Source organism: Acanthopagrus latus, chromosome 23 (assembly GCF_904848185.1).
Source record: "Acanthopagrus latus isolate v.2019 chromosome 23, fAcaLat1.1, whole genome shotgun sequence".
In the NCBI taxonomy this organism is placed as follows: Eukaryota; Metazoa; Chordata; class Actinopteri; order Spariformes; family Sparidae; genus Acanthopagrus; species Acanthopagrus latus.
The window spans coordinates 13,493,982-13,516,914 of NC_051061.1; the positions used below are offsets into that span (position 1 = coordinate 13,493,982).

The window sequence follows — 22,933 nt, forward strand, 5'->3', positions numbered from 1 at the left end:
GTTTTAGGAATTAGTCTTTTTGGATTTCTTGCCAAGAATTACACTAACTTTAGAAGTAAGGTAATCCTGAGAGCGGAAAATCTACAACAACAAAACAAAAAATCAAGAAAACACCTGTATTAGTCTGATATTGAAACTGGTGAGGACGTTTTCTTGTGTTTCGCTTCCAGGGCCACCATAAAGAGGAATAGTCGGACAATTGGGTAAATACAGCACGCAATACAACATGAAATAAAGACATTTTACATTATAATTGTTGGAAAGCCAAAAAGTCAAGTAGAGTGTCAATCCTTTATGCTACATGCTTCTACATGTAATATACCGCATGTAGACAGTATAGTTGCTTTTATTAATGGCATATTCGTATAGTATACTGTGCAGCTGTACTATAGCATAAATTTCTTATTAATGTGCAAGCAATTTTATTGCAAAATTGCTGAGACTACACTATGGCAGTGGCTAATTAACCCACTACATTTTGTATATTAAAGCAGCATAATGTAAAAATTGTCGTGATTGTAGATATTTGTGTGATTTAGTGGCCCCAACATTTTCTGAGAGACACCATTCCCCCATATCAAAAGACACTATAGCATCAAAATGATTTTGACGCGATAACTTTATGAAATTGCTGGAAAATTAAGCCACTGTTGGGGTTATGTTTACATAATGTTGCTTTAATCTGTAAAAAAGATGGAACATCGCAGTAGGAGCTGCTCCGCTGATTGAACCAGACTAGTTTTTCAACAGAGAAATTTTGAAAGTGGTATCAGTCTTCTCATCCCATCTTGTCTGCAAGAAAGTCAGTGAGCATATTTCCTAAAATGTCAAACTAGTGTATACTTTTAACAAACAGTTCCATCAGATAAACAGACTGCGGAGGAGCATCGCTCTCCTCTACATTAATAATGAGTAGATAAATCAAGAACTGCATCCCTCACAATGAGCTGCTGTTGTTGCTTTGCCGAACAAAGACTGATGATCCAAAGACTGTGACGTCACCGCCTTCCACTATTTGCAGTAAATTTGCCCCAAAGTAGAGAGAGTCTGGCACTGGAAGGAGCTGTCAACCCTTAACTCTAATCAGGAAGACACAATGCTCACTTGGCAGCCATGTTGGAAAGTAATCATGAGACAGCTGTGTGAGAGAGTGGGAGGGATGAGAGCCGAGCAGAGGGTACGTCTGGAACATAAAGACCCCAGAGTCAACCCAGAATCCCTAACACAGCGAAACGCTAGGCGGATTACCGTTTTATCACACTCAAGCAGACACACTATGCGGAACATAATCTCACAATTCCTTGGGAATCAACATCTCAACTGTAAATTAATCCCCAAATATGGCAGGAGTTTCTTACTCCGGCATGTCCGTCCCAAATGACTTGGGGAAGCATGTCCAAACAATGCAGCATGCTCATTTTGGTGCGTAAAACTGCCATAATCCTGAGGAACCTCACTGATGGCGGGATGGGGTGGAGAGGCATGATGATTTATTTATGAAAAAAAAAAAACCTGTGTGCTTTTGATGAGCTTTTATGAATTCTAGTCAACATGAATTATTTGTTAATTACGGATGACAAGTGCTGGCATTAGTTGCTGTCTTTTTCCAAGCGTGCCTTTAAAATGTTAGCTGCGGTTTTGATGCTGCTATCGCTGGCAGTGGAAAATAACAGCATATACATGACTGTGAGCAATGGAGAATGGCTGATACAGTTAGTTTGTAAAGCCTCAGACCAGTAAATTCAGACATCCAGACTGTAGTCACGCTTCGGCCAGGAAGTTACAGCATCTGAGTTAGGAATTATGGGGGCATTTATTCATGAATTCAGCCAATGTACATGTTATTATTTAGACAGAAAGTACAAACACTGACTTCATAATTGTATTTATGTTAAAACATTATAATTAAGGCATTAGTGTACAGCCAGTTTTGCACCCAGTGGTATTTATTTAGATAATTCACATTTATTTATTCAGCTACCTATTTAATTATACACTATTTTCACAACTTCTGCTTCAATACATTCACAGTAATTACATAGAATTTGGACCTGCTTCATGATCAAAAGAGACATTAAAATCTTACTTTCTGTAGTGTGGGACATTTAAAGCTTCTGGAAAATTAGCTTGACAATAAAAAATGCACGCGTGATATCAAACTCCACAAAATCTGAGTGGAAATAAATGTTCATAACTACTTAGCTGTTACACCATTGCTTCAGACTGACACATCTCTTGTTAGTTTAGTTTAGTTCATAATTATATAATATAACAGACTAAGTCAGGTGCACATAACATACAGCTTAACTTTATCAATGGTTAGCAACTTCCATTATAAATGTCCATGTCCAGGTCACGTAATTCATGTAATGTTATTGTATTGTTACGATATATATAAAAAATGAAAAAAGAAAGCTCAACCATCTGTAGAGACGTGTGATGGTGTGAACAAGAGGCTTGGAATTGATTATATGTGTCGGGGGGGATGATGGCAAAGAGATGCCACCTACTGTCCCCAGTGTACATTTGAACTGTGGTAGGGACGGTGGTCGGTCTTAATTTAGCAATGAGCTGGCGAGCTGTGTGGAGGGGTGGGCTTTAATATCCCGGAGGCCACCAATCAGGAACAGACACTTGTGCATCAACTGTACCACTTGAGTGACAGCCAACCAGAGCTGGAGAGGAGGCAAAATCAGCTGGTTATGTTATTAATATCCCATTTTAACACCGCAGATGAGAATTAGTATAAAAGGTGCACTTTTTATGCCCAAACAAACTAAATAAACAAACTTTCTTGTCATGACTGAGTAAACAAACTAAAGGATACCAAAAAATTTAATACCGTTTTACTTTGTTTATATGTGGCGGACCCTGCCACCATTGTAGCTTCAAACAGTGTTCTGGGGAGCTCGTTTTTCTCTGAGAAGATATATTTATGCAGCTATGGAAGAAATGAATATTTCTGAGTTTGAATTTCTCTGTGAAAACTACACAGTGTCCCTTTCAGAGTGAGATGCTTATTTTGAAGAAACAAACACAGTAAAGAAAGACACACACACAGAAGGCCCAATGCGTAAAAAACAAAGTACAAACTTTATTATTCTGTCTTTACAAAGGCACAAGCCTCTTTATCCCCAAAACATTTCTCTTAAAAAGAAAAAAAAAATAACAAAAAAACAAAATAGCTTCTTGATGACCATATACACAGACAGGTCTAACAAAAATGTACAGAGAACAGACAAAAGAAGAAGAGGGAGCTGCAAAAAAATGTGTAGGGAGACAAGAGATATAGATGACAGATCAACAAAGACAGCATAAGAAATAAAAAAATAAACAAAGATGATGTGAGGAGACAAACGGGACAAGATGTAGGATGGACATGGAGGGAAAGGTGGGGGGGATACACAGCTGTGCGGTTTCTACTCATAACCTCAAGAGCTTCAGCTGAGGAGATGCCCCTTTATACAAAAGAAAGAGGCAGACTCCAGTATAGTACAGTAAGTGCTTTGTAATCTTGACCCCATTAAATGATCCCCAGACCCACCCCAACTCATCTGACAATCTGATATGTCCACGTTAATGTTTCCTAACACGTAGAACAGAGTGTAAAAACACCGATGGAAATAAAACAGTTCGGGGGGAAAAAAAGCAGAGGCTCTACGCAAAGCAGAGCTTGCAGACCATGTTTTCCATATCCAGGAATCCCCTTTCTCTATATAGTGATAAGTACTGGGAATACATCCCATGATTTAGTTTTGCGTCACTCGTTTCAGTGCAGCTGACATCAATATTTTGTTGTTTTTTTTTTTTTAAAGGGCAGTTCCATGACGTGAATTATGATAGATGAGGTGCGCTCGATTTGAACACATAATCTGTCCAGCAGTTCAAAACTCCATCTATACATCAATGCTGGCGGCTCCAATCATGGCGATGCGTCAAAAGCTGTAAATGCAACAGTTATTTCTAAACATACCAGGCGTAACTTTCGAAAAGCTACCTGGTATTTTAAAAAAAAAGTAATATTTTATGGAATGTAAACATTTCATTTTAACATCTGGCTTTCATAGTGCACACTAAAGGGGCCCAAAACGGTTTCAAATCTACACAGGGGAAACATCAGGAGTGCTTGACCGTAATTAGTATACCAGCAACTTGTTCCTGTTCGTTTTTGAAGCATACATAACAAAACAAACATAAGCGAAACAGACAAGATAACTTGGAATATATATTCTAAACACAACCCCGGGTGTTCGCGAGCCTGTTTGGAAAGGATTTCCAGGGGCCTGGATCAAGTGTTCAGGTACGTCTCTCAGAACCCAGGGGCTGTGTTAAGGCTGGCTTCACAGTGCCTCCCTGCACCCACGGACTGTAAGTAAGGCAAGCTGCTGCCTCTCTCAGCTACATGTCTTAAAGTGTGTCTGTCAACCGACCAGGCGAAGAAGAAGAAGAAAAAAAAAAGCACGATTTAAGTACGATCAGAGCAGAGACATGTAAAGAGCACGGAGACGAGGACAAGTGATGCATGTAAAGAGATGCATAGAGCATGTGTGGTCAACCCAGTCACCTCCATGGCACATTCAAACTATTTCACTGGGCATTTTTCCTTGTATTTTGATGTCTGCTTGGATCGCTGTCCAAACGTGTTGGACAAGAAACTACACTGTTAAGGGCTAAGTAGAAGCGGCCCCGACGATTGGGCGAACAAGTGATTGTATGTCAGTTGTGTTTTTTATGTGTGAGTACACACATAGACGTGCCTCGATTTCAAGGCGAGGGCGGTGCTGCTGCAGACTGCCAGAGTCTGGGCCACCGCTGCTGATTCGAAAAAAACGCTAAAAAGCGGACGCACACACAGGCACACACACACACCAGTGGAAATCACTCGAGAGCGGGCCACAGATTAGCTTATTTAACAAGCCAGGTGCTTTTATATGCAAGAGGGGAGGGGTGTCAAGAAAATGCAAAAGCACTGATTTTTCTTTTTGTCAGGCCATGAGTAAAACGAAAAAGAACATGCCTAATACATATGTGGGATTACTGGGAACCCAGCCCAGTAAAAAAATGGCAACAAACAAACAAATAAACAAACAAAAGAAAAAAAACAGAGCTGTGAACCTGTAAGTGCACTCTCTCTTCCCAAGCTTCGCTTCATTTGCTGTGAGCGTTTGTCAGCCTTGAAAAGTAGCTTCTTTTTTTCTTTTTTTTTTCTTCCAGTACAATCACTTTAACTGGCTGGCTGAGGGAGCCTTAGAGAAAACATGAAGAAAAGCAGACATCACAAGAGTAAAATAACATATTCTTTCAAACCAGATGTCTAAAAACGGTGGAACTTTTTGAGAGAAGTCTTGTTGGCTCACAGTGTCTCTCCTTCAGCTCAGAGAAGGAGGTTTAAAGGATGTTCATCTTTTGAAAAAAAAAAAAAAAAGCTCTGGTGTTGGGTGGTGATGACGCCGCGCTGCTGGGCCCTTCATCGACTTTTGTCTCCTGTTTCGCGGCTCAGTCACATGGCTTCAGGGGACGTAACGAAGAGAACGGTCCCCGGTGATCGATGGCGGCGCTAAGCAGACATTCGAGAATTCTAGTATCCAGTATGACCGAACATTTATACATCGGTTAGTGAAGTGGTCGCCCTAATAACCTTTTCTACAGTTTGAACAGACATGAGTTTGAGCATGTGAGTGACAGCAGGGGGTTAGGGATTAGCAGAGAAAGGATGCAGACGAGACTGCATGAGTGTCTAAGTGTAAACCTATTCGGGCTGCCTACGGTACAATATGCAAGAGTTTCGCACTGAAAAGGAAGAAACAAAAAGAAAACGAGTGCTTTAATCTGCCTACCAGCCCTGTTAATGTCCACTGAACAAGAGTGCCGTCGCCTCCTGTAGCCCTGGTCTGCTTGGGCCCTTTTAAGTGTGTGTAAGTGTGTGCGTGTATGTTGACTGCGAGGCGGTTACGGGATGAACTCAGGGCAGTGAGCAGTCGTCGGGCCCGTCGCTGTTTGAAGCCGTGTCTGAGCCCGCCGCGTCGGACAGGACGCGCCCCGAGGTGACGATGACCGCCCTCCGCTGCTCCTCCTCGCCCACGCACCCTTTCCCCTGGGTGCCCTCGATGTGCTGGATTGCCTGCAGAGAGAAGGGGAAGGGTGACGGGTGATGTCAGTGACAACAGCACCCTCTAGTGTTTGGATCTGAAAGCCTTCCCAGCCAGGGACGATTTCAAAAGTTTGCCCTGTGATGATTCTTACTTGAACGATGGTGTCCAGGTTCTGTCGAGATGTGGACACCGTATTGATAACTGATGTTGGGCCCATGGTTACCACGGTGACATGATGGGGAGGCTGGGCCGGTGCAGGGACGATGACCGTGGCATGGTGTGTAGGTGCAGGGGGGGTCGCCGGGGCCAAAACCTAGAAGAAAGGGGCAATTATTATGCAATTGTCATGTTACCACTAGACTGTGATAACAGATTGTAACGTGAAGAAGTGAAATAAAAGTATAATTAAAATCACACTCTGATACCATGATAAATATTTAAAAAATCATGTGCACATGCTCATAATTGGGAATCCAGCTGGGCAGAGGATTGAATATTCACCAGGCCAGATGTTTTCTCATGTCCATATGTTTGGGGAACTTGTGTGTGTTTTCGAGCTTCGCCTAACAAAAATTAACTGACGCACGTCAGCGATTCTCTGATTTCTCAGGAGAGCACTCCTTAAAAGTGGTGCTGTAGATTTATATGAACTTGTGTTCATAAGTCCACAGTGGCAACCCCTCTTAACTTGACTGATCACTCCTCACTCAAGATCCATTTATAAGCTTTTTCTGGCACTTTCGAGTCTGATGTTAGCGAGATGTAGAAAAGTTAGTTAGCTGACCTTTTGTTGACTGTTTCTGATGAACGACACGATGCACATTTAATCCCTTCATTGTAAGTATCTGCTTTGATAATCTAATAAATCAAAGGGGCACTTTGTAGTTTCGGAGGATAAAAAAATGCACCTTTAGAATATCAAATGTGATACGATGTCATGGTATATTCCAGTAAGAGTTGATTTAACTTCTAGTTATATATTGTTCTTGAGTTAATTCCATCAATTTGCACTGGTATCGACTTACAGTCATATCGCTCAGCTCTGCTCGGGGAGTCACAAAGCGTCACATGACAAAACCAGACTATCAGTCATCTTTAACGACGAGCGCCTAGCTGCCACGAGTACTGGATGAGCAGACAGGACACGGCCATTGATTTGGCATCGTGTTCAGTTGAGGGCTGGTCTGTAGAAACAGGATCCTGTGGCTGTCGGGACAGCAGAAAGATCTGTGAGCCGCTCGTTTAACACACTGTAAATGTGTCTTAGCTGTTGACAGCTCTAACTCCGGACGTGGAAAAGACTGTCAGCGTGGCATCTACAGCGCAACGTGAGATTAGCTCAGGTGTGTGCTACAAAATGATTGACTCAGAATCCGCAGCTTAGCACAGGAGGGCGGGCTGGTTTCTGTCCAGCTGTCTGATGAATTTATAGCTAATGAGCTCAAAATAAACACTGGTTTTCAAAACACACGGACGTGAAAACGTTTCTTTGAAAAACGTAGTTAAATGTTAGGTAGCGTGGAGTGTCACCAGGACAAACAGTCTTTAAAATGTTAAAGACACGTTCAGAAGTGCAGCCTTTCTTGGGTTAAAACAATCTTTTAAATTCAAAAACACAATTTTTTTTGTCCCTCGCCTTCACAACCATATATTTTTTTCTGGAATAAGGGCCCCATGGTGTTTCGCCAGAAGGGGTGTGACTTCGCCTCTCTATGGTGTGTGTGAAAAGGCTTTGAGCAGAAACGTTTTTGGAATATAGCTTCATGTTTGACTAGTGCAAATCACTAGCGTTGACCGAAAAGTTATCCCAGTCATTTTCTCTTTCAGTGTGTGTGAAAGAGGCTTTAATGATAAAATCGACCAAAGAAAATCACTAATTATAACCAGTTACAACAAAAGGTGAAGTTTATCAGCACATGAGCAGGATTCTCAAAGGCTCCCACTGTTTGTGTGTGTGTGAGTCAGACTCATGTTCCGGACCTGTGGGCTGTGGGCTGGAGTGAGGTCCCGCTCCAGCTGCTGGTGCTGCTGCAGATGAACGAGGCTCTGTGTTTGGGCCTGCTGCTCCTGGACCTGCTGGGCGATCGCCTTCAGTTTCTCTGGGTACAGCTGAGCATCGAGCGAACGCATCTGCCGCACAGGGCAGGGGAGAATAGAACGAGTTAGCCTCGCAGAGACCACGTTAGCCGCTGCTTTTGCGTTCAGATTTGTGACAGTGCGTTTCGGTTGACCCTGACCTGATCTTCCAGCATCATCCTGACCGAGCGCTCTTTCTCCAGCTGCTGCCTTAACTCGATCATCTCCCTCCTCAGGTCCTCGGCCTTTTCCTCCTCCAGGATGTCTGGTGACCCAATCCCCTCGTCTTTCTCCTCCGCACGCCTCCTCTTAGGGGAAGAACCGCTCAACTCCTACAAAGGGCGAACAGAAATTGAATGATTCTGTGTCAAATGAACAAGACATAAGAAAGCGGCTCTATCGAGGTACCAGGTGCGGCGATGGCCTACTTGTATGATTCGTTTCAGCTGACTGTTCTGCTGCAATAGCCGCGTCTTCTCCTGCTCCAAAGTGAAAATGTACTCTGCTGTCTGTTGCAGGATGGCAGCCTGCGGGAAGAAAGAGATAAACAACAGGGTTACAGGTTTGTTTTTTTTGAAGGCGAGATCAGAGCCGCTACAGATACATCTAACTCATCACCTAATTTCAAGCTCCCTCTCTGTTTGTGACCCACCTTACTGAGCTTCTCTCCATCGCTGTGTGGGATGAGTGTTTTAAGTGACTGGAATCCAGCATTGATGCTCTGCATACGCCGACGCTCGTTGCTGTTGGCAATCTCTCTGCGAATTCGCCTCTCTTGGTCCCGGGCCGTTTCTGGGGTCAGAGGAATGTTGGCCAGACTACAGGGGGGAGGACACAAGGGGGGAGAGTTGCAGCCGGTGTTGGACAAAGGAGGGAAATAAAACACGCCTTTTGGGCATCATCTTAAGAGACACAGAAAACGTTGATCGCGGAGCGCACTTATTTTCGCCAGGATAATCTTGTCATGAAATGTTAAAATCGTCCCATGCCTAATGCCTATACAATACTAGTCTAAAGGGGGAAAGAAAAAAGATACTCGATACCTTGTTCGAAACCATGGCAAATAGAAAATACATCCTAAAACAAAGAAGACACCTTTTCTCTCCTTTTGTCTAATATTGTCACATTGTCTCTAAAAATGGTCGCAGTCCGTAGCCCTGTATGAAAGCAGTGATACTTTTAACAACCTAAGGCGAACAGTAACGCATTTAAAAATCTAAAGCTTCGTGAGTGTTGCTATCCAGGGTTAAATGCAATGCACTTGTTATAACCTCATCTCACTTCTGAACAGGTGTTGGGTGTCACATTTAATATGCATGCTGTGCAATCCAAGTTGTGACGGATGAAGTACCGACACTTCACCGCACGCCTTGTAAGCACCAAACATGGTAAGAGCCACGGTATCTTTTCAAAGGTCCCACTGCTGGTAACTCCAGTTGTCTGCTTCCCTGAGATGTAATTAGGAGCAGCACTGACTCTGTTAATATTACAGAAGAGACGCAGTTTGCCATACGCCGTAATTCGGTTGTGGGGAAATTCTAGGCGAACTTCCTCTAACATCCTCTGTCTGTATCAAGCTCGGTATCTGTGGGACCCTCTCTGGCCGAGCTCTTATCTGTACTGACTCAGCTGCCTCAGTGCAAACACTGTGAACAATTGTGCAGACACAGATGAGAAAAGGAGCGTGTGTACACACACACACACACACACACACACACACACACACACACACACACACACACGTACCAACACTGCAGCAGCACATCCAACAAACACATCCACTGCCAAAACATGACCAACTGGGCCTGGACTTCACCGTATCACACAAACACAAACCAGTACAGAGGAACAGACTGGTTCCCAGTTAGATTGGATTAAAAGCTTCAAGCAGGAGTTTGAAGTAGTACCAGTCAATAGATCGCTGAAATCAGAATATTGTTCCGCAAGATTATTAACGCTTGATAAATCTGAAGTCTTTCAAATCTCTGTTTTGGACTGTTGGTCGATCTCCAGACACCTGAAGGCATCACCACGGGCATTTTCCAACTATTTTCCACTCGTGTTGCAGTGATCCAGACTAACCTTTTACACTGGTGCACCTAACTTTGCCATGTAGGATGACTCAGTAACACATTTTAATGGAATTTGTTAGAAGCTATCTAAATGATTGTAACAGGACTAATGATGCATTTAAATCACAGCACACAGGCGCACCGGTGCGACTGCTGAAAATGTTCAGTGTTTAGATTTTTTGGAGCCTAAATAGTCAAACCACTTTCAAGATACAACACAGTTGGAAGGTGTGTACATGTGCTTTAATAAGATGTTGAATGCTACCATATTACTGTTATTAAAGAATAACATTTCATATCTATATCAAGTCTTATGCCTGTCAGAACACAGTATTTTATCGAAATTTTGGTTAAGTGCCCATCCAGCAAAGACACAATCTGCTTTCATTCAGTTAAAAGGTGCTATTTGCAAGAAAAGTTGAGTTTTGACTCTCACGTCCATCTTCTCATCAAATATGTACACTTCGGGACTGTAGGACGGGCTGTCATCCCATAGCAACGACGATGACAATGTGGGAAACCCGGAGTCTCATTATTTGACGAGTTGGGAGTGAGACTCAAAAATCAACTTGTTTTTACAAATGGCACCAACAGGGCTCAGTTAACTGATTTTAACAACTGTGTAATACTGTGAAAATCATGGCATTTCTTTCAGACAGCTATCATTGCAACCCTAGTTTCCACTATTAACAAACATGTTACAGATAAAGAACGTTTAATCTATAAAGAAAATTATTGTGATCATTTTTTTTTCTTTGCAATCCTGAAGAAAACTGAAAATACATGTTTTATTTATTTATTTATTTTAAATTGTAAGACACCTACTTATAGAGTTATATAATGGAGTTGCATCGTTTAAAGTAGTTTTAGTTTTTTCCCCCCTCATTTTAAATAAGTATTTAACACACAGTCTGTGTTACATCTGGATAGACTTTCCATGTTTGTGCAGCTTTTCTGTGACTCACGATGACGAGTTTGAAAAAAAAAACCACACACAAGGACTACATTTCCCAGACTGCCCGCGTTCAACTATCAGCAGGCAGGCAGCAGCGGATCCCTCCGCCTCCCTCTTCAAACAGGGCTGCGGACGTATCGAAGGGCCTTCCGCGACACACACACCCCCTTATTAATAACACCACTTTTAATTTCCCTTCCTCCCCGCGAACACCAAAAACGTCCCTTCAGCGGACACACCGGAGCAAATGTGACCACATCAGGCCAAATCAAACGCCCCTTCTCCGGCGACAGTGCCCGACACCACCTCCGTGCTCCTAGCAGACTTTCCGTGTCCTCCGCCATTATAACAATGCGGCAGGCAGCATGGCAGAGGTGCGGGATGAAAAAGACGCAGTGGAGGCGACTCCGTGGCGCGTGCGAGGCGCGCGGAAACACCTTGAAAACTGTCGCCACGTCGAGTGGGGGCCCATTTCGACAACACTCGCACATTTTCACGGCGCGAGCGAGGAAAAACAGTGCGCCATAAACAGGAAACACACGCCAGACCCCCTCATCACTTTAAGCTGAAGCCACAAGCATGGCCGCACTACCCACAATAACTTCAGGTCGCTCTGAGCGAAATCGGCAAGCCCGCTCGGCTGTGCGCGACACAAGTAGACCCCATCACACTGACTGACACCCGCTAGTACCACCTTCCCTTTCTTTACGCAATTCCCCGCACCTATAGGTGAAACAAGAGGGGTAATTTGAGGATAAATAGAGCAGGGATGCGCTCCGGAGCGGGGCAGCAGCGTGGTGTGCACGGAACCACGTGGTTTATGTTTGTTAGCCTCAAAATACAGAGATTTCGCCCTCAAATGTGCGAAATAACACCACGACGGGGATGCTGGGGTCCGAGCCGGACCCCCACAGTCGCTCGGACGCAATCGAACCCCGGCGTTCGGCGACAATTAAAGCCCGCAGCTGCCCGTGAGTGGGTCGTGTACACAATAACAGATCGGATCAAGCATGTTTGCCTCAGCGCCGTCCGCCAAGTGCGTGTACTCCAAAAAACACACGTCTCGGAATAAGAACCCATCACAATATTTAGAAAACGCACACGGCGTGCGTGCGTGAGCGGAGCGGCTCGTGTACACACGCACACACACACGCATACACACACGCACACATACCTACAAAGACCTCCGATCACTTCTTTCTCCGTTTTTCTGAAATGTTGCAAGGAGGGCACCTTCTGAGCTGGTACCATGAAATACTCCATGCTCGCCTCTCGCCAGTTTTGCCCCCCCTGAAAAATAAAATAAAAAAGAAGAAAAAAAAACACCCCCAAAACAGCAAACAGTCTCCTGTAAGGATGAAAGCAAAAAAAGAAAAAGAAAAAAAAGAAAAATGATGACGTTAGAGAGCAAAAAAAAAAAAATCCCGTGATCCGACTCGGGGTTAAATCCTCAAGGAAGATACGAGTCCCTCGCCTGTGTAATGTAGTAGTTTGAGGCTGCTGAGAGTTGTAATGTTACTCGACTTCCAGCTGATGGGGTTCCCTCGTTGTGTGTGGCGCTCTCTCTCTCTCTCTCTCTCTCTCTCTCTCTCTCTCTCTCTCTCTCTCTCTCTCTCTCTCCCTCCCCTTTGCTTTCTCTCTGCATGACCGTGTGTGTGTGTGTGTGTGTGTGCGCAGCTGATCGGATGGCTTTCAAGGCGGGAAACAGCTGGTAGGAGTCACACTGCACTAGCAAAAAAAAAAAAAGCCTCCTTCCGCAGAGACGGAGGACTGCATGTAAACAAAGGACTATTTAGCGCAGACATGAAAACGCACATGTGGAGGGTAAAAAAAAGGGGGATTGTGTGGTATTGGAATAAAGTAAAAACAACAACAACAATAATAAAAAATTAGAAACATAAAAACATGTAATGATTAGTGTGAATGAATTACCCAGGTGGTGATTATCTGAAAAAAAATCTCAAATATGTGTTTCTCTAAAAAATGATTCGAAAATTGATTTTTTTTTCTCCTAGTTTGATTAAAATTGATAGCATTCCCAAAATGAAGGTGATCAGGTGATCAATGGGTGTAATCACAACGCCTGGAGTCATGAAGACGCACATGTCGTGGTAAAAAAAAAAAAGAAAGAAAAGAAAAGGGGGGATTATGTGGGTTTTAATAGGAATATGATTATTTTTTAAAAGGGCTGCTAATGAAAGATTAGATGTAAAATGATAAATGCTAATTAATCATCCGGGTGGTGATTATCATAACGCGTGTTTTCCTCTTAAAATGCGCCTTTGATTTTCTCTTGTTTCATAAACATTGAAAGCATTTCCCCAAAATGAAGGCGACCGGGTGGTTATGGGGTGCGATCACAACGCCTGGAGTCATCTGAAACTATCCTTTTTTTTTTCTTTTTTCTTTTTTTTTTTTACAGCAGATTGCGCCTTGATAACAGCGAAGAAGAAAAAACAGAAGAGCAGCACTACTACAGGGGCGGATACTCTCAACAGCTGCGATAAGAGAACAAGAGGGATCAGCTGACGGGTTGGCAGAGCTGCACAGCAACAGCGCACCGGGGAGGGCTTTTAGGGACAGACTGCTGTCTGACACGCAGCACGAGCACGGCTGGACGTGTGTGTGTGTGTGTGTGTGTGTGTGTGTGGCTTCACCATTTTGGGTGTTGCAGCGGCTGAACAGGAAGGCACATCACAGTAATTTGGGAGGTTTAACAGCGGCTGCGACGCGCAAGGAGCGAAAAGCCAGACACAAAATGGGAGCAGTGACTTTGTTTTTTTTTTGTTTTTTTGCACCCGGAAATGTGAGAGAGCTGCAGCGGCAGGCTGTCTGCGTGTGTGTGGACTGGAGGGAAGGCACAGTGTTGAGATTTGATTCATTAGTCTCACCTCACTGGTGCAGCTGTCGACTGTTGAGCCTCTTTTTTTCACAGCAACATCTTCAGCGCTTGATTTAAAACACAGATGTTGAAAGGAATGACCTTCATGTACAAGGCAGTGATTTATGTGGAGGCACAGGAGGACACGTGGGAGATGTTGTAATTTAAAGGTGCATTATGTAGAACTAGGGATGAAAGAGAAAGATCTTCATTGATGAAATGTTGTGGCTAAACAAACAAACTGTCTTTGTTTTCATGAATGAATAAACAAACTGGCCTTAAATGACAACACGGTTTCAAACTGTTTTACTTTGTTTATATGTGGCGGACCCTGCCACCTTTCTAGCTTCAAATGGTGAGGACAGCTTGTTTATTCAGTTATGGAAAAAAACAAATATCTCTGTGTTTGTATTATTACCTCATTAATATTGTAAATATTGGAATCTTTAGTTAGAATTCCTTTTCTCTGCACATCGCCCCTTTAAAAGGCAGTTATTCTCACCATAAAATAAAAAAGATAAGATAGAACCAGTGATGTAATGTAACTAAGTATATTTTCTCAAATACAGTGCAGAAGTACAATATTGAGGTAGGCTACCTATCCACTCGGTTTTCCCATATTCTGCTGCTTTATACTTCAACTACATGACATTTTGGAGGCAGTTACTCTGTTTTTACTCCACAAAATGTATCAGATAGCTTCAGTTTAGCAGACACGCGACTGCAGTCAGTTAGTCCAAGTCACAAGTCATTTTACTTGGGCAGGTCACAGGTTGTGTCAAGTCCCAAGTCAAGACCCAAGAAGCTTGAGTCTTACCTGCAGTATCTGGTTTTTACAAAGAGAGCAGACGAGGTATGACTATGACTACGTCTGACTATGGTGGGTGGACCTCTGAACCGCCAGGTCAGTCCGAGAGGCATGCTCCCCCAGAAGAAAATCTCAACTACAGAATAGAAGAAATCTAGCAGTGAGCTTTGGCCCTTCTGCCTGCTGATAAGTCCAGTCCTCACAATACAGCTTTGGCTGTACGATGGGTAGACAAGTGTGAGTGAAAGATGTTTTCACAAAACAAGGCACAAAACAAAGTTAGAGATGTTTAATGCTATTAAATTAAGTGAAAGAGATGTTTGGTTCATTTTGAAGCTCTGGCAGCACAGATTAGATTGTGCAGTGTCACCACAGTTGAGGTAATTAATGGGAAATACATAATACTTCAGAGTAAAGACATAAAAGCTGTCTTTCTTTCTTTAAACTCAAAAAGTATTCCCTCCCCATCAGCCCAACTATAGGAACAAAGCCGAAAACATCAAATGAACCTGGACAAGTCATCGTTTTTATCGTCTCTCATGGCTTGAGAGATGTTGCATCAAAGGCAAAGTAGTATAATTTTTTTATAATGTTACATTATTAGCAATATTATAATACTCTGTGTTGTTTGTGTTTACTGATTTATGCTATCTGGTTGAATCCAATTATTGTTTAGGCTACAGTTCACATGATATTGTAATATACACTTTAACCAATAAAAACTAAAGATTGGAGGTTAGGCTGCTTTAATTTCATGAAGCCAACTTCTTAATTATTATGTAGCCTATTACAAGTTGTCATATGTCTTTCAGCCAAAACAGCGGACACTGAATACTACAGTAAAATTTACTACATACAATACCACAAGTTTTTAGCTCCATGCAATAATTGCTGATTGTATTACTTGTAAACAATATTTTAAACCTAGAACATAAAACCTAAAGGTGCAGTATGTAGTTTTGGGGAAGACATATCAATCAGAAGATAAAGATGTTCATTTACTGTTTGTTTTTTTACTAAACCAACTTGATAAACAGCTGTCTGTGTTTTTGTGACTGAATATACAGAAAATACAAACAAACTGAAAACAGGACAACATAGTTTCATTTTACTGTTCATATGTGGCAGACCCTGCCACCTTTCTAGCTTCAAACAGGGTACTGGGGAGCTTATTTACCTCTGAGAACAGCTTGTTTATTCAGTTTTGGAATAAAATATATAATTCTGAGTTTGTATTAATATGGCAAATATTACATTCCGAGTTTGGCTTTCTTCTCCAAAATTACACAGTGTCCTTTAAACTACAGAAGGACAAATTTTGAGTCTTTTTTTAAAAACATATAATCAGTGATTAAATTAGTCTCTCAACACAAAGAGACAGAGTATGAATCTTAAAATGCAAACCACATAGGGGTTTCTAGCACATACGTATGCAATCTGTATTTTTATAGAACATTAATGTATTTGTGGACTTGATCTTAGTTTGAGAGTTATTGCTCCCCCTCAGAATCTCAATATGCGGTGCTCAATTCTTGGCAATGAATAAAGCTTCTGAGGGCTTCAGGGTTGATCCAATCTTCTCAGGACACTTTATGCCCTCTAGTGGTCGAATGGTGAAAAAGTGAAAAAGAGGCTTCTGATGCACATTTTGTACAAGTCTGCACTCAGAGCAACACAATGCAGAAACATGAGAACAAAACCAGTGTATGGATGAATGAATGAATAGTTTTATTTTGGTTACAATATACATTACTTAAATTATGTGCAATCAACTGACAAAATATTACCACACATGCCAAAAAGGGAATAAGCTGAAGCCATGACTTATTTTTGCCTATCATGTGTAATCCATAAAATAACCCAAAATATCAGTGATACAAAGAAGAAAAAACATAATAAAAATGGAAATTATTCGTCTAAATCATTTCAATTTTCAGTCATTTTACTTTGTAATCCTTAATTATTATTTTTTTTAAACTCAACAGTGATCTACACAATTTCAGTTCATCATTGAGCCCATTCCATAATTTAACTCCCAAAAATGAAACAAATCTATATTTAACATTAGTTCTAACCTTACATATTTCAAAGTAACCCAACCCTCTCGAATTATATATATATTTTTCTCTTAATTAAAAAAAAAAAAGATACAGATGGGAATACACAATATGACATATATGGTATTGTAAGTGAGAAATACAATATACGCAGATATAGCTCAACAACTTGTTCAAAAATTTCCCCTGCTTTGGAAACAATACCAATAGATCTAAATAATGTCTTTTTGTATTCTATATGTGGCTTCCAAATGAATTTATGATTTATGATGACTCCAAAGAATTTACTTTCAATTTTTACTCTATTTAGGAATAATTTAATTTCATAATTAGCTCTAACACCACCAAACACAATACATTTTATTTTGTTTCATTTAATGATAACATATTGATATAAAACCATTCTTTTAACATGGTCAACTCCTTTTCTTCTGTTGTCAGTTCTTTAATGTCTGGTCTTGAACAAAATAAATGTGTATCATCTGCAAATGTAATGAATTTTAACTTTTTTAAAAATTGATTAATTAAAATTAAATACTGTACAAATGTCACTCAAATAATGTTTAGATAAATTGGGTCCCAATACTGAACCCTGTGGAACACCGCAAGTTACTTTTCTAAAATGTGACACAGTATTATTAATTTCTACATAATGAAACCTATTATATAAATAACTTCTTATCCAATTTAGTGTAACAACTCTTAAGCCATAACGCTCCAGTTTCTGCAGTAGTAAGGAATGATTCATTGTATCAAACGCTTTACGTAAATCAACAAAAACACCTAGAGCCTATTGTTTCTTATCTATGGCTGTAGCTAGATTATCTATAAATTCCATCACTGCTAAGGATGTTGATTGGTTGCTCCTAAACCAATATTGATGGTCACTCAATAACACATATTTCTCCATAAAATTATCCAGTCTGTTTACAAACGATTTTTCGAGTATTTTTGAAAACTGAGATAGCAAAGACACAGGTCTGTAATTTGATATAATATGTTTATCACCATTTTATAATCTCATTGTAGTCTCAGTGGTAGCAATTTTCCCTGAAAGAACATGTATGAAAGCAGTGGTGATGGTCACTATTAAGGTTTTCAGACCTGCGTTAGAGTAGCTGCTCAATGGTGTGGATACCTTTTCACTGGTCACTGGTGTATCAGTCACAGTTGCTATTAAAAGCATGGTGACATGTGCCGCACAGGAAAACTGCATTAGCATTCAGGAACTGTCAACAAGACTCTATTAGATTTCACCGTACACTAGATTTATAAAAGTAATTTTTTGTTCTTGCTGTACGAGTTAAGAGAGAGGGGTTAGCAGGAACTTAACTTAATCAACACTCCAGAACATCTCAACAACAGCTCAACACTATGAGCTTCACCAAATCATGTGGTACTGAGGTGTAATGTGCATTTTAGTGTCACTTAGATTGGGCTCTTCTGTCGTATATTGCTATTAAAGCATAGAGAGGAAGTGACACACATAACAAACTCACATTTCAGTGTTTTGCTCTCGTGCTCTCTGTAAATACAAAGGTTAGAGATCCCAATACTGATGTCAAATCTAACATTGTAACCCAATTAATTATTTTGCAAAATGTTGTTGTAAATTACATGCAAACACTTTCTCCGACCACTCATGTCTTTTTAATTCCAATGCAATCTTGTAATCGTAATCTGATAGTGTTGTTACTATGGGGGGAAAAAAACAAATCAGTTCTGATTTGATGAATAGCCGGCTGTGACTGGAAGCGGTCACCATGCCAGGAAGAGAATCAGCGTAATCGTTGACATTTTATGACACATTTTAGAGAGACATAAATTTTTACGACATAAAGTCATGTTATTAGAGGGTTTGTGGTTTTTCTGCTCAAGTCCTTGTCATCTTCAGTGACCACGGGTCGACCTGGCAGAATATCGGCTCTGCTATTCAGCATTTATCTGACAATCAGAGTCAGGACCATTTTATTAATATAGCCCAAAATCAAAATCACAGCCACAATGCCTCAGAGGAGTTTTACAATCTGTCCAGTGACTGACATTTTCTTTCCTCAGACCCTTGATGAGGAGAAAAAAAAAACTAAACCTTGAAAGAAATGGAAGAAAGCCAAGAATAAGAATAAGAATTTAGTGTCCATGATGCAAGCAGGGATGTAACACTATGTTGAACAGTGGTGGAGACATAAGAGTTCAGACTGTAAATGGTCTTGTGGTTAACACGTGTGATTTAAGGGGAACATAATCTTATGGTAAAAATGTATTTAATCTCATTTGTTTATACTTTCTTGTAAGCTATTTCTTTGAGCACATTTTAACTTATCCTAAAAAAGTAATGGGGCCAAATTGATCGTTTTTAAAAGTGGGGACATGTCCTCAGCATCTCCAGTGTGAAAGACACCTGTTGTTAGTACATTTGAAAACATGAATTTATAGTTAATTACTAACTTTAGTTAACAGTTATTTTAGTGCTGACAATCAGTCATATGCTTTACAAACCATTTTAAGCAATAATTTATGATAAAACTGTATGATGGTTTGTAAACACTTTAGTTCATCAATATATTTATAGATATGGATTTTGTCAGCTGATATTGATAACTAATAATCACCGTGCTTCTCATGGCCGATACCCATAATAATTTCACATTTTTGTATTTTGAAGACAGGTTCATAACCCGTTGTTTATGCACCCCTGAGGGTGACAAGGCTGAGATGCAGAGGGGCAAAGATGGATGACTTATGATTCATAGCTCTAGTAAGATTCATTGTGCTGAACTCAAGGACTTTCTCCTTTCTCTCCGAACACTTGCGTAACGTGTACTGCAAATTACAGTTGTGGCGTCTTCTTGGGGACTGCAGCGACGGTGTGTGTGTGGCTTTTGTCTACACTGCAGCAGCTCAATTCATAAATGTCACTGTTGCTTCAGTTGTTGTTGTTGTTCTTCTTCTTCTTGTTGTTCTTCTCCTTCCTCTCCGTGTTTATTGGCTTTTGGAAAACCAAAAAGGTGCATACCACCACATATTGTGTGTAAATGCTGCGCTTGCTAAGTCAGCTAAAGTAATTTGGCTTTGTATTATCAGTTCTGTTTATTGGTTATAATTTCATTATCTGCCAATAACCGATAATGTACATGTACCAGTATCGGCCTGATCATTTATCAGTCTACTATATACCATGCATCCTTACTTGTATTTATATCAGACATACATCAGTATCATGGTATAATTACTGCCTGTCAGAACTTTTCAGTTATGTAACACTGTTGATACAGTGTTCACTGTTTCCTTGGCTGCCTGGTGAGTCAGGGGTGAGAGCTGAGATGTCATCAAAAAGCTCTGGAGGAGAGAAAAACACGAAGCAGGAGGACAACAAACGGGTGAAAGTGATCCGTCGTGAAAGGCTCGATGAGGCAGAGCCGAGGCGGAGAGGTGGCCGTGAGGACCGGGGAGGGAGAGTTTGGAGAGGAGCCGGGGGACTGCCCATGGTGGAGGGGCGGAGCAGTAAGCATGCGCTGAGCTGGCAGACTCTTGAGCTGGTCCTGACGGGCTGGCTGGGCTCCGGGCGGCTTGTCTGTGCGCTTCAGACGGTCGTGGGGGAGACTACCATCAACACTCGGCGCGTCCTCGAGTGCTCAGAAGGGGCGAGAGGAAAAAAAAAAAAAAAAAAAAAAAAAACAAGAAAAGAAAAAAAAAAGCAGAAAGAGTCGCGGAGATAACTGCGAGGGAAAGGGAGAGCAAAGAGCCCCACCTCGGCATCTGGAAAAAAAGCACCGAAGAAGAAGAAGAAGAAGAAGAAGGAGACGATCCTCCCCCTCTACCCCCACACCCCGTCGCCAACCCGCCCTATCCACCCTACCCACCACTTCGTGCCATCCCTCTGGTCTGAACTGCCCTCCCACCCCGCCAGGAGAGCCGCGACCACCCATAGGAAACCCCCGCTTGACCAGCGTTGCCATTAAGCGATGCGCATTGTAATTTAGGGAGAATATGCGTTTTTGACGCACAGCACAACCAGTGGGCTTCATTTTTCCTCCAGCGGGGAACAGTTCAGGCTCCGGATCTGGCTGGGTGTTTACACTTTTTTTTTTTTGTTGTTTTAATTTTGAATTTTTTTTTGACGGGTTTCCAGTGGGCAATGATAACATGCACAATCTCTCACCCCACGGCAACAGACCAGGCTGCCACTGTATAGATTAGTCTCTATTTAAACAACCAGCTGTCACACGCGCCGCGTCCGAGCTTATGTTTGATTTTTCCATGCTTAGAAATCCTCCTGACAATGGTCTGGGAGCGGACCGCCTCTCCAGACACCTAGATACATCTTCCCAAGACGCACCAGCTCCGCGTTTGCTTTTTATCGGAGGAAAAGCGACACATTGACGAGGAGTCATTTGACACCGACGCCGCTTCGAGCCGGAGGACTTTGCGTGCCGAAGTTTGCACCGGGAAAGAAGGAGGGGGGCCAAAGTCGGAGACATCTCGGCCATATCCACGGCATTTTCTTTCTCCCTCTCCCCCCTGTTAAGGTAAGCCAGGAGCAAACGCGATCTTCGCGTTGTCAGTGTTGTGTGTTGTGTCTGCTGTCAGTGTGTGTCCACGTTGGCCTGCCGCTACGGTGTGGGAGATTTGCGCGAGTTCAAACGGGGTAGTGACCTATTTTCTGAGTCTCTCTCCAGCGGTGCGCCCGGATCCTGCAGCCCCGGACTCCCCGCGCACTCTCACTCACACTCGAGGCCGGCAGCGGCGGACGTGCTCTCCCGGTGCCATCCAACCTCTCTCTCTCTCTCTCTCTCTCTCTCTCTCTCTCTCTCTCTCTCTCTCTCTCTCTCTCTCTCTCTGCCTAATTTCCCGCGGGCCTCACCTGCATCTCCGAGACATTTTTCGGAGCGGTGTCAGAAATTCTAGTCCTATATACCGTAGGGGCGTACATCACAGATCCCAGAGAGAGAGAGCGGCCAGATGTTGTGCAAGACGCAGGCTCGCGCTGAGCTCTCTGATGTTCTGTCACAACATCTGATAAAGAGTTCAACGTCTGCACGCTGCAGACCGGCTCTTTAACCGAGGGATGTGTTGGTAGATATAAAGGGGCGGCAGCATACGAGGGAAAATGTGAGAATGAGAATGTCCACTTTCCAAACGCAAGACTGAATATGAGATTATTTAAGGGGGAAACTGTGTATTTTTTAGAGAAGAAATTCAAACTCTCTTTTTCTCCCCCCCACGACTGCATAAACAAGCTGTCCTATGAGGAAAATAAGGTCCCCAGTTTGAAGCCAGAAGAGGTGGTAGGGTCCGCCACAGATAAAGAAAAAACAGTGCTGTGTTCTCCCTTTAAGGTCAGTTTGTTTATTCAGTTCGTTCAGTCACGAACACAAAAGAGAGTTTGTTTATTTGCTGCCGATCTGATTAAAAATACCCCCCCCCCAAAAAAAAAACAAAAACTACGCAGTGCACCTTTACTGTCACACAGTGTTGTGTGTTGATCATTCCATTTTTATAATTCTGGTTCTCTAAGTTGGTTGGGGCCGAGCGTGTAGCGCTGGAGGCAAGGATGAGCACAGGCACAGAGGCATAGATAAAGAGCTATTTTCCTCCAATTAAGCAATTCCACTGTCCCTAAGCCTAATTGTGTGCACACTGGGACCGGGGGTTTGGGACGAACCTTCTCCCCATTGGCTGCCTCCCATGGGCCCATTGTTCCAGAAGATGCCAGGGGAAAGAGCAGAGCCCTGCCAAGGCGGACCTAACAAGCCCTGTGCTGGAGTGGAATAAGGCCTGATCATTAAAAAGCATTAGGCCCACAATGCACATCGAGGCACACTCAGGGGGCTGCAGCCGCGCTTGGGGATCAGAGGACGGCTGTATGTTTCCGAGGTACGAGCGGTGAAACGCTGTCACATGAGACTGGTCTGGAAGGTGGTCTGGCTCTGCTCCCACATGGACCTCTCTCAAAGTATGCAGGGGAAGAGGAGCAGTGAAAGAGGCCTGT

At 42.3% G+C, this 22,933-nt stretch overlaps 2 protein-coding genes across 3 annotated transcripts in view; one reads left to right on the forward strand and one right to left on the reverse strand.

The window, feature by feature from the left end:
- Window positions 1-3,070: 3,070 nt before the first annotated feature.
- On the reverse strand, window positions 3,071-12,723 carry tfap4 (transcription factor AP-4 (activating enhancer binding protein 4)). Of its 2 annotated transcripts, none has more exons than XM_037089808.1 (7): window positions 12,370-12,723; window positions 8,821-8,986; window positions 8,597-8,695; window positions 8,330-8,500; window positions 8,073-8,222; window positions 6,244-6,405; window positions 3,071-6,121 (listed from the first exon to the last, which is right to left on the reverse strand). In XM_037089808.1, the coding sequence occupies exons 1-7, from the start codon at window positions 12,456-12,458 to the stop codon at window positions 5,963-5,965; spliced, it is 996 nt and encodes a 331-aa protein (XP_036945703.1). In that variant the 5' UTR covers window positions 12,459-12,723; the 3' UTR covers window positions 3,071-5,962. The 2 variants fall into 2 exon arrangements, with proteins under 2 accessions (XP_036945703.1, XP_036945704.1); XM_037089809.1 differs by having other exon boundaries at window positions 8,073-8,201; window positions 12,370-12,722.
- A 7,178-nt stretch (window positions 12,724-19,901) lies between these two features.
- Window positions 19,902-22,933, forward strand: part of glis2b (GLIS family zinc finger 2b) — a 29,945-nt gene continuing 26,913 nt past the window's right edge. Inside the window, exon 1 of the mRNA XM_037089611.1 lies at window positions 19,902-21,470. The gene's annotated coding sequence lies outside the window, so the exon portion shown is untranslated. The remainder of the gene's footprint in view (window positions 21,471-22,933) is intronic.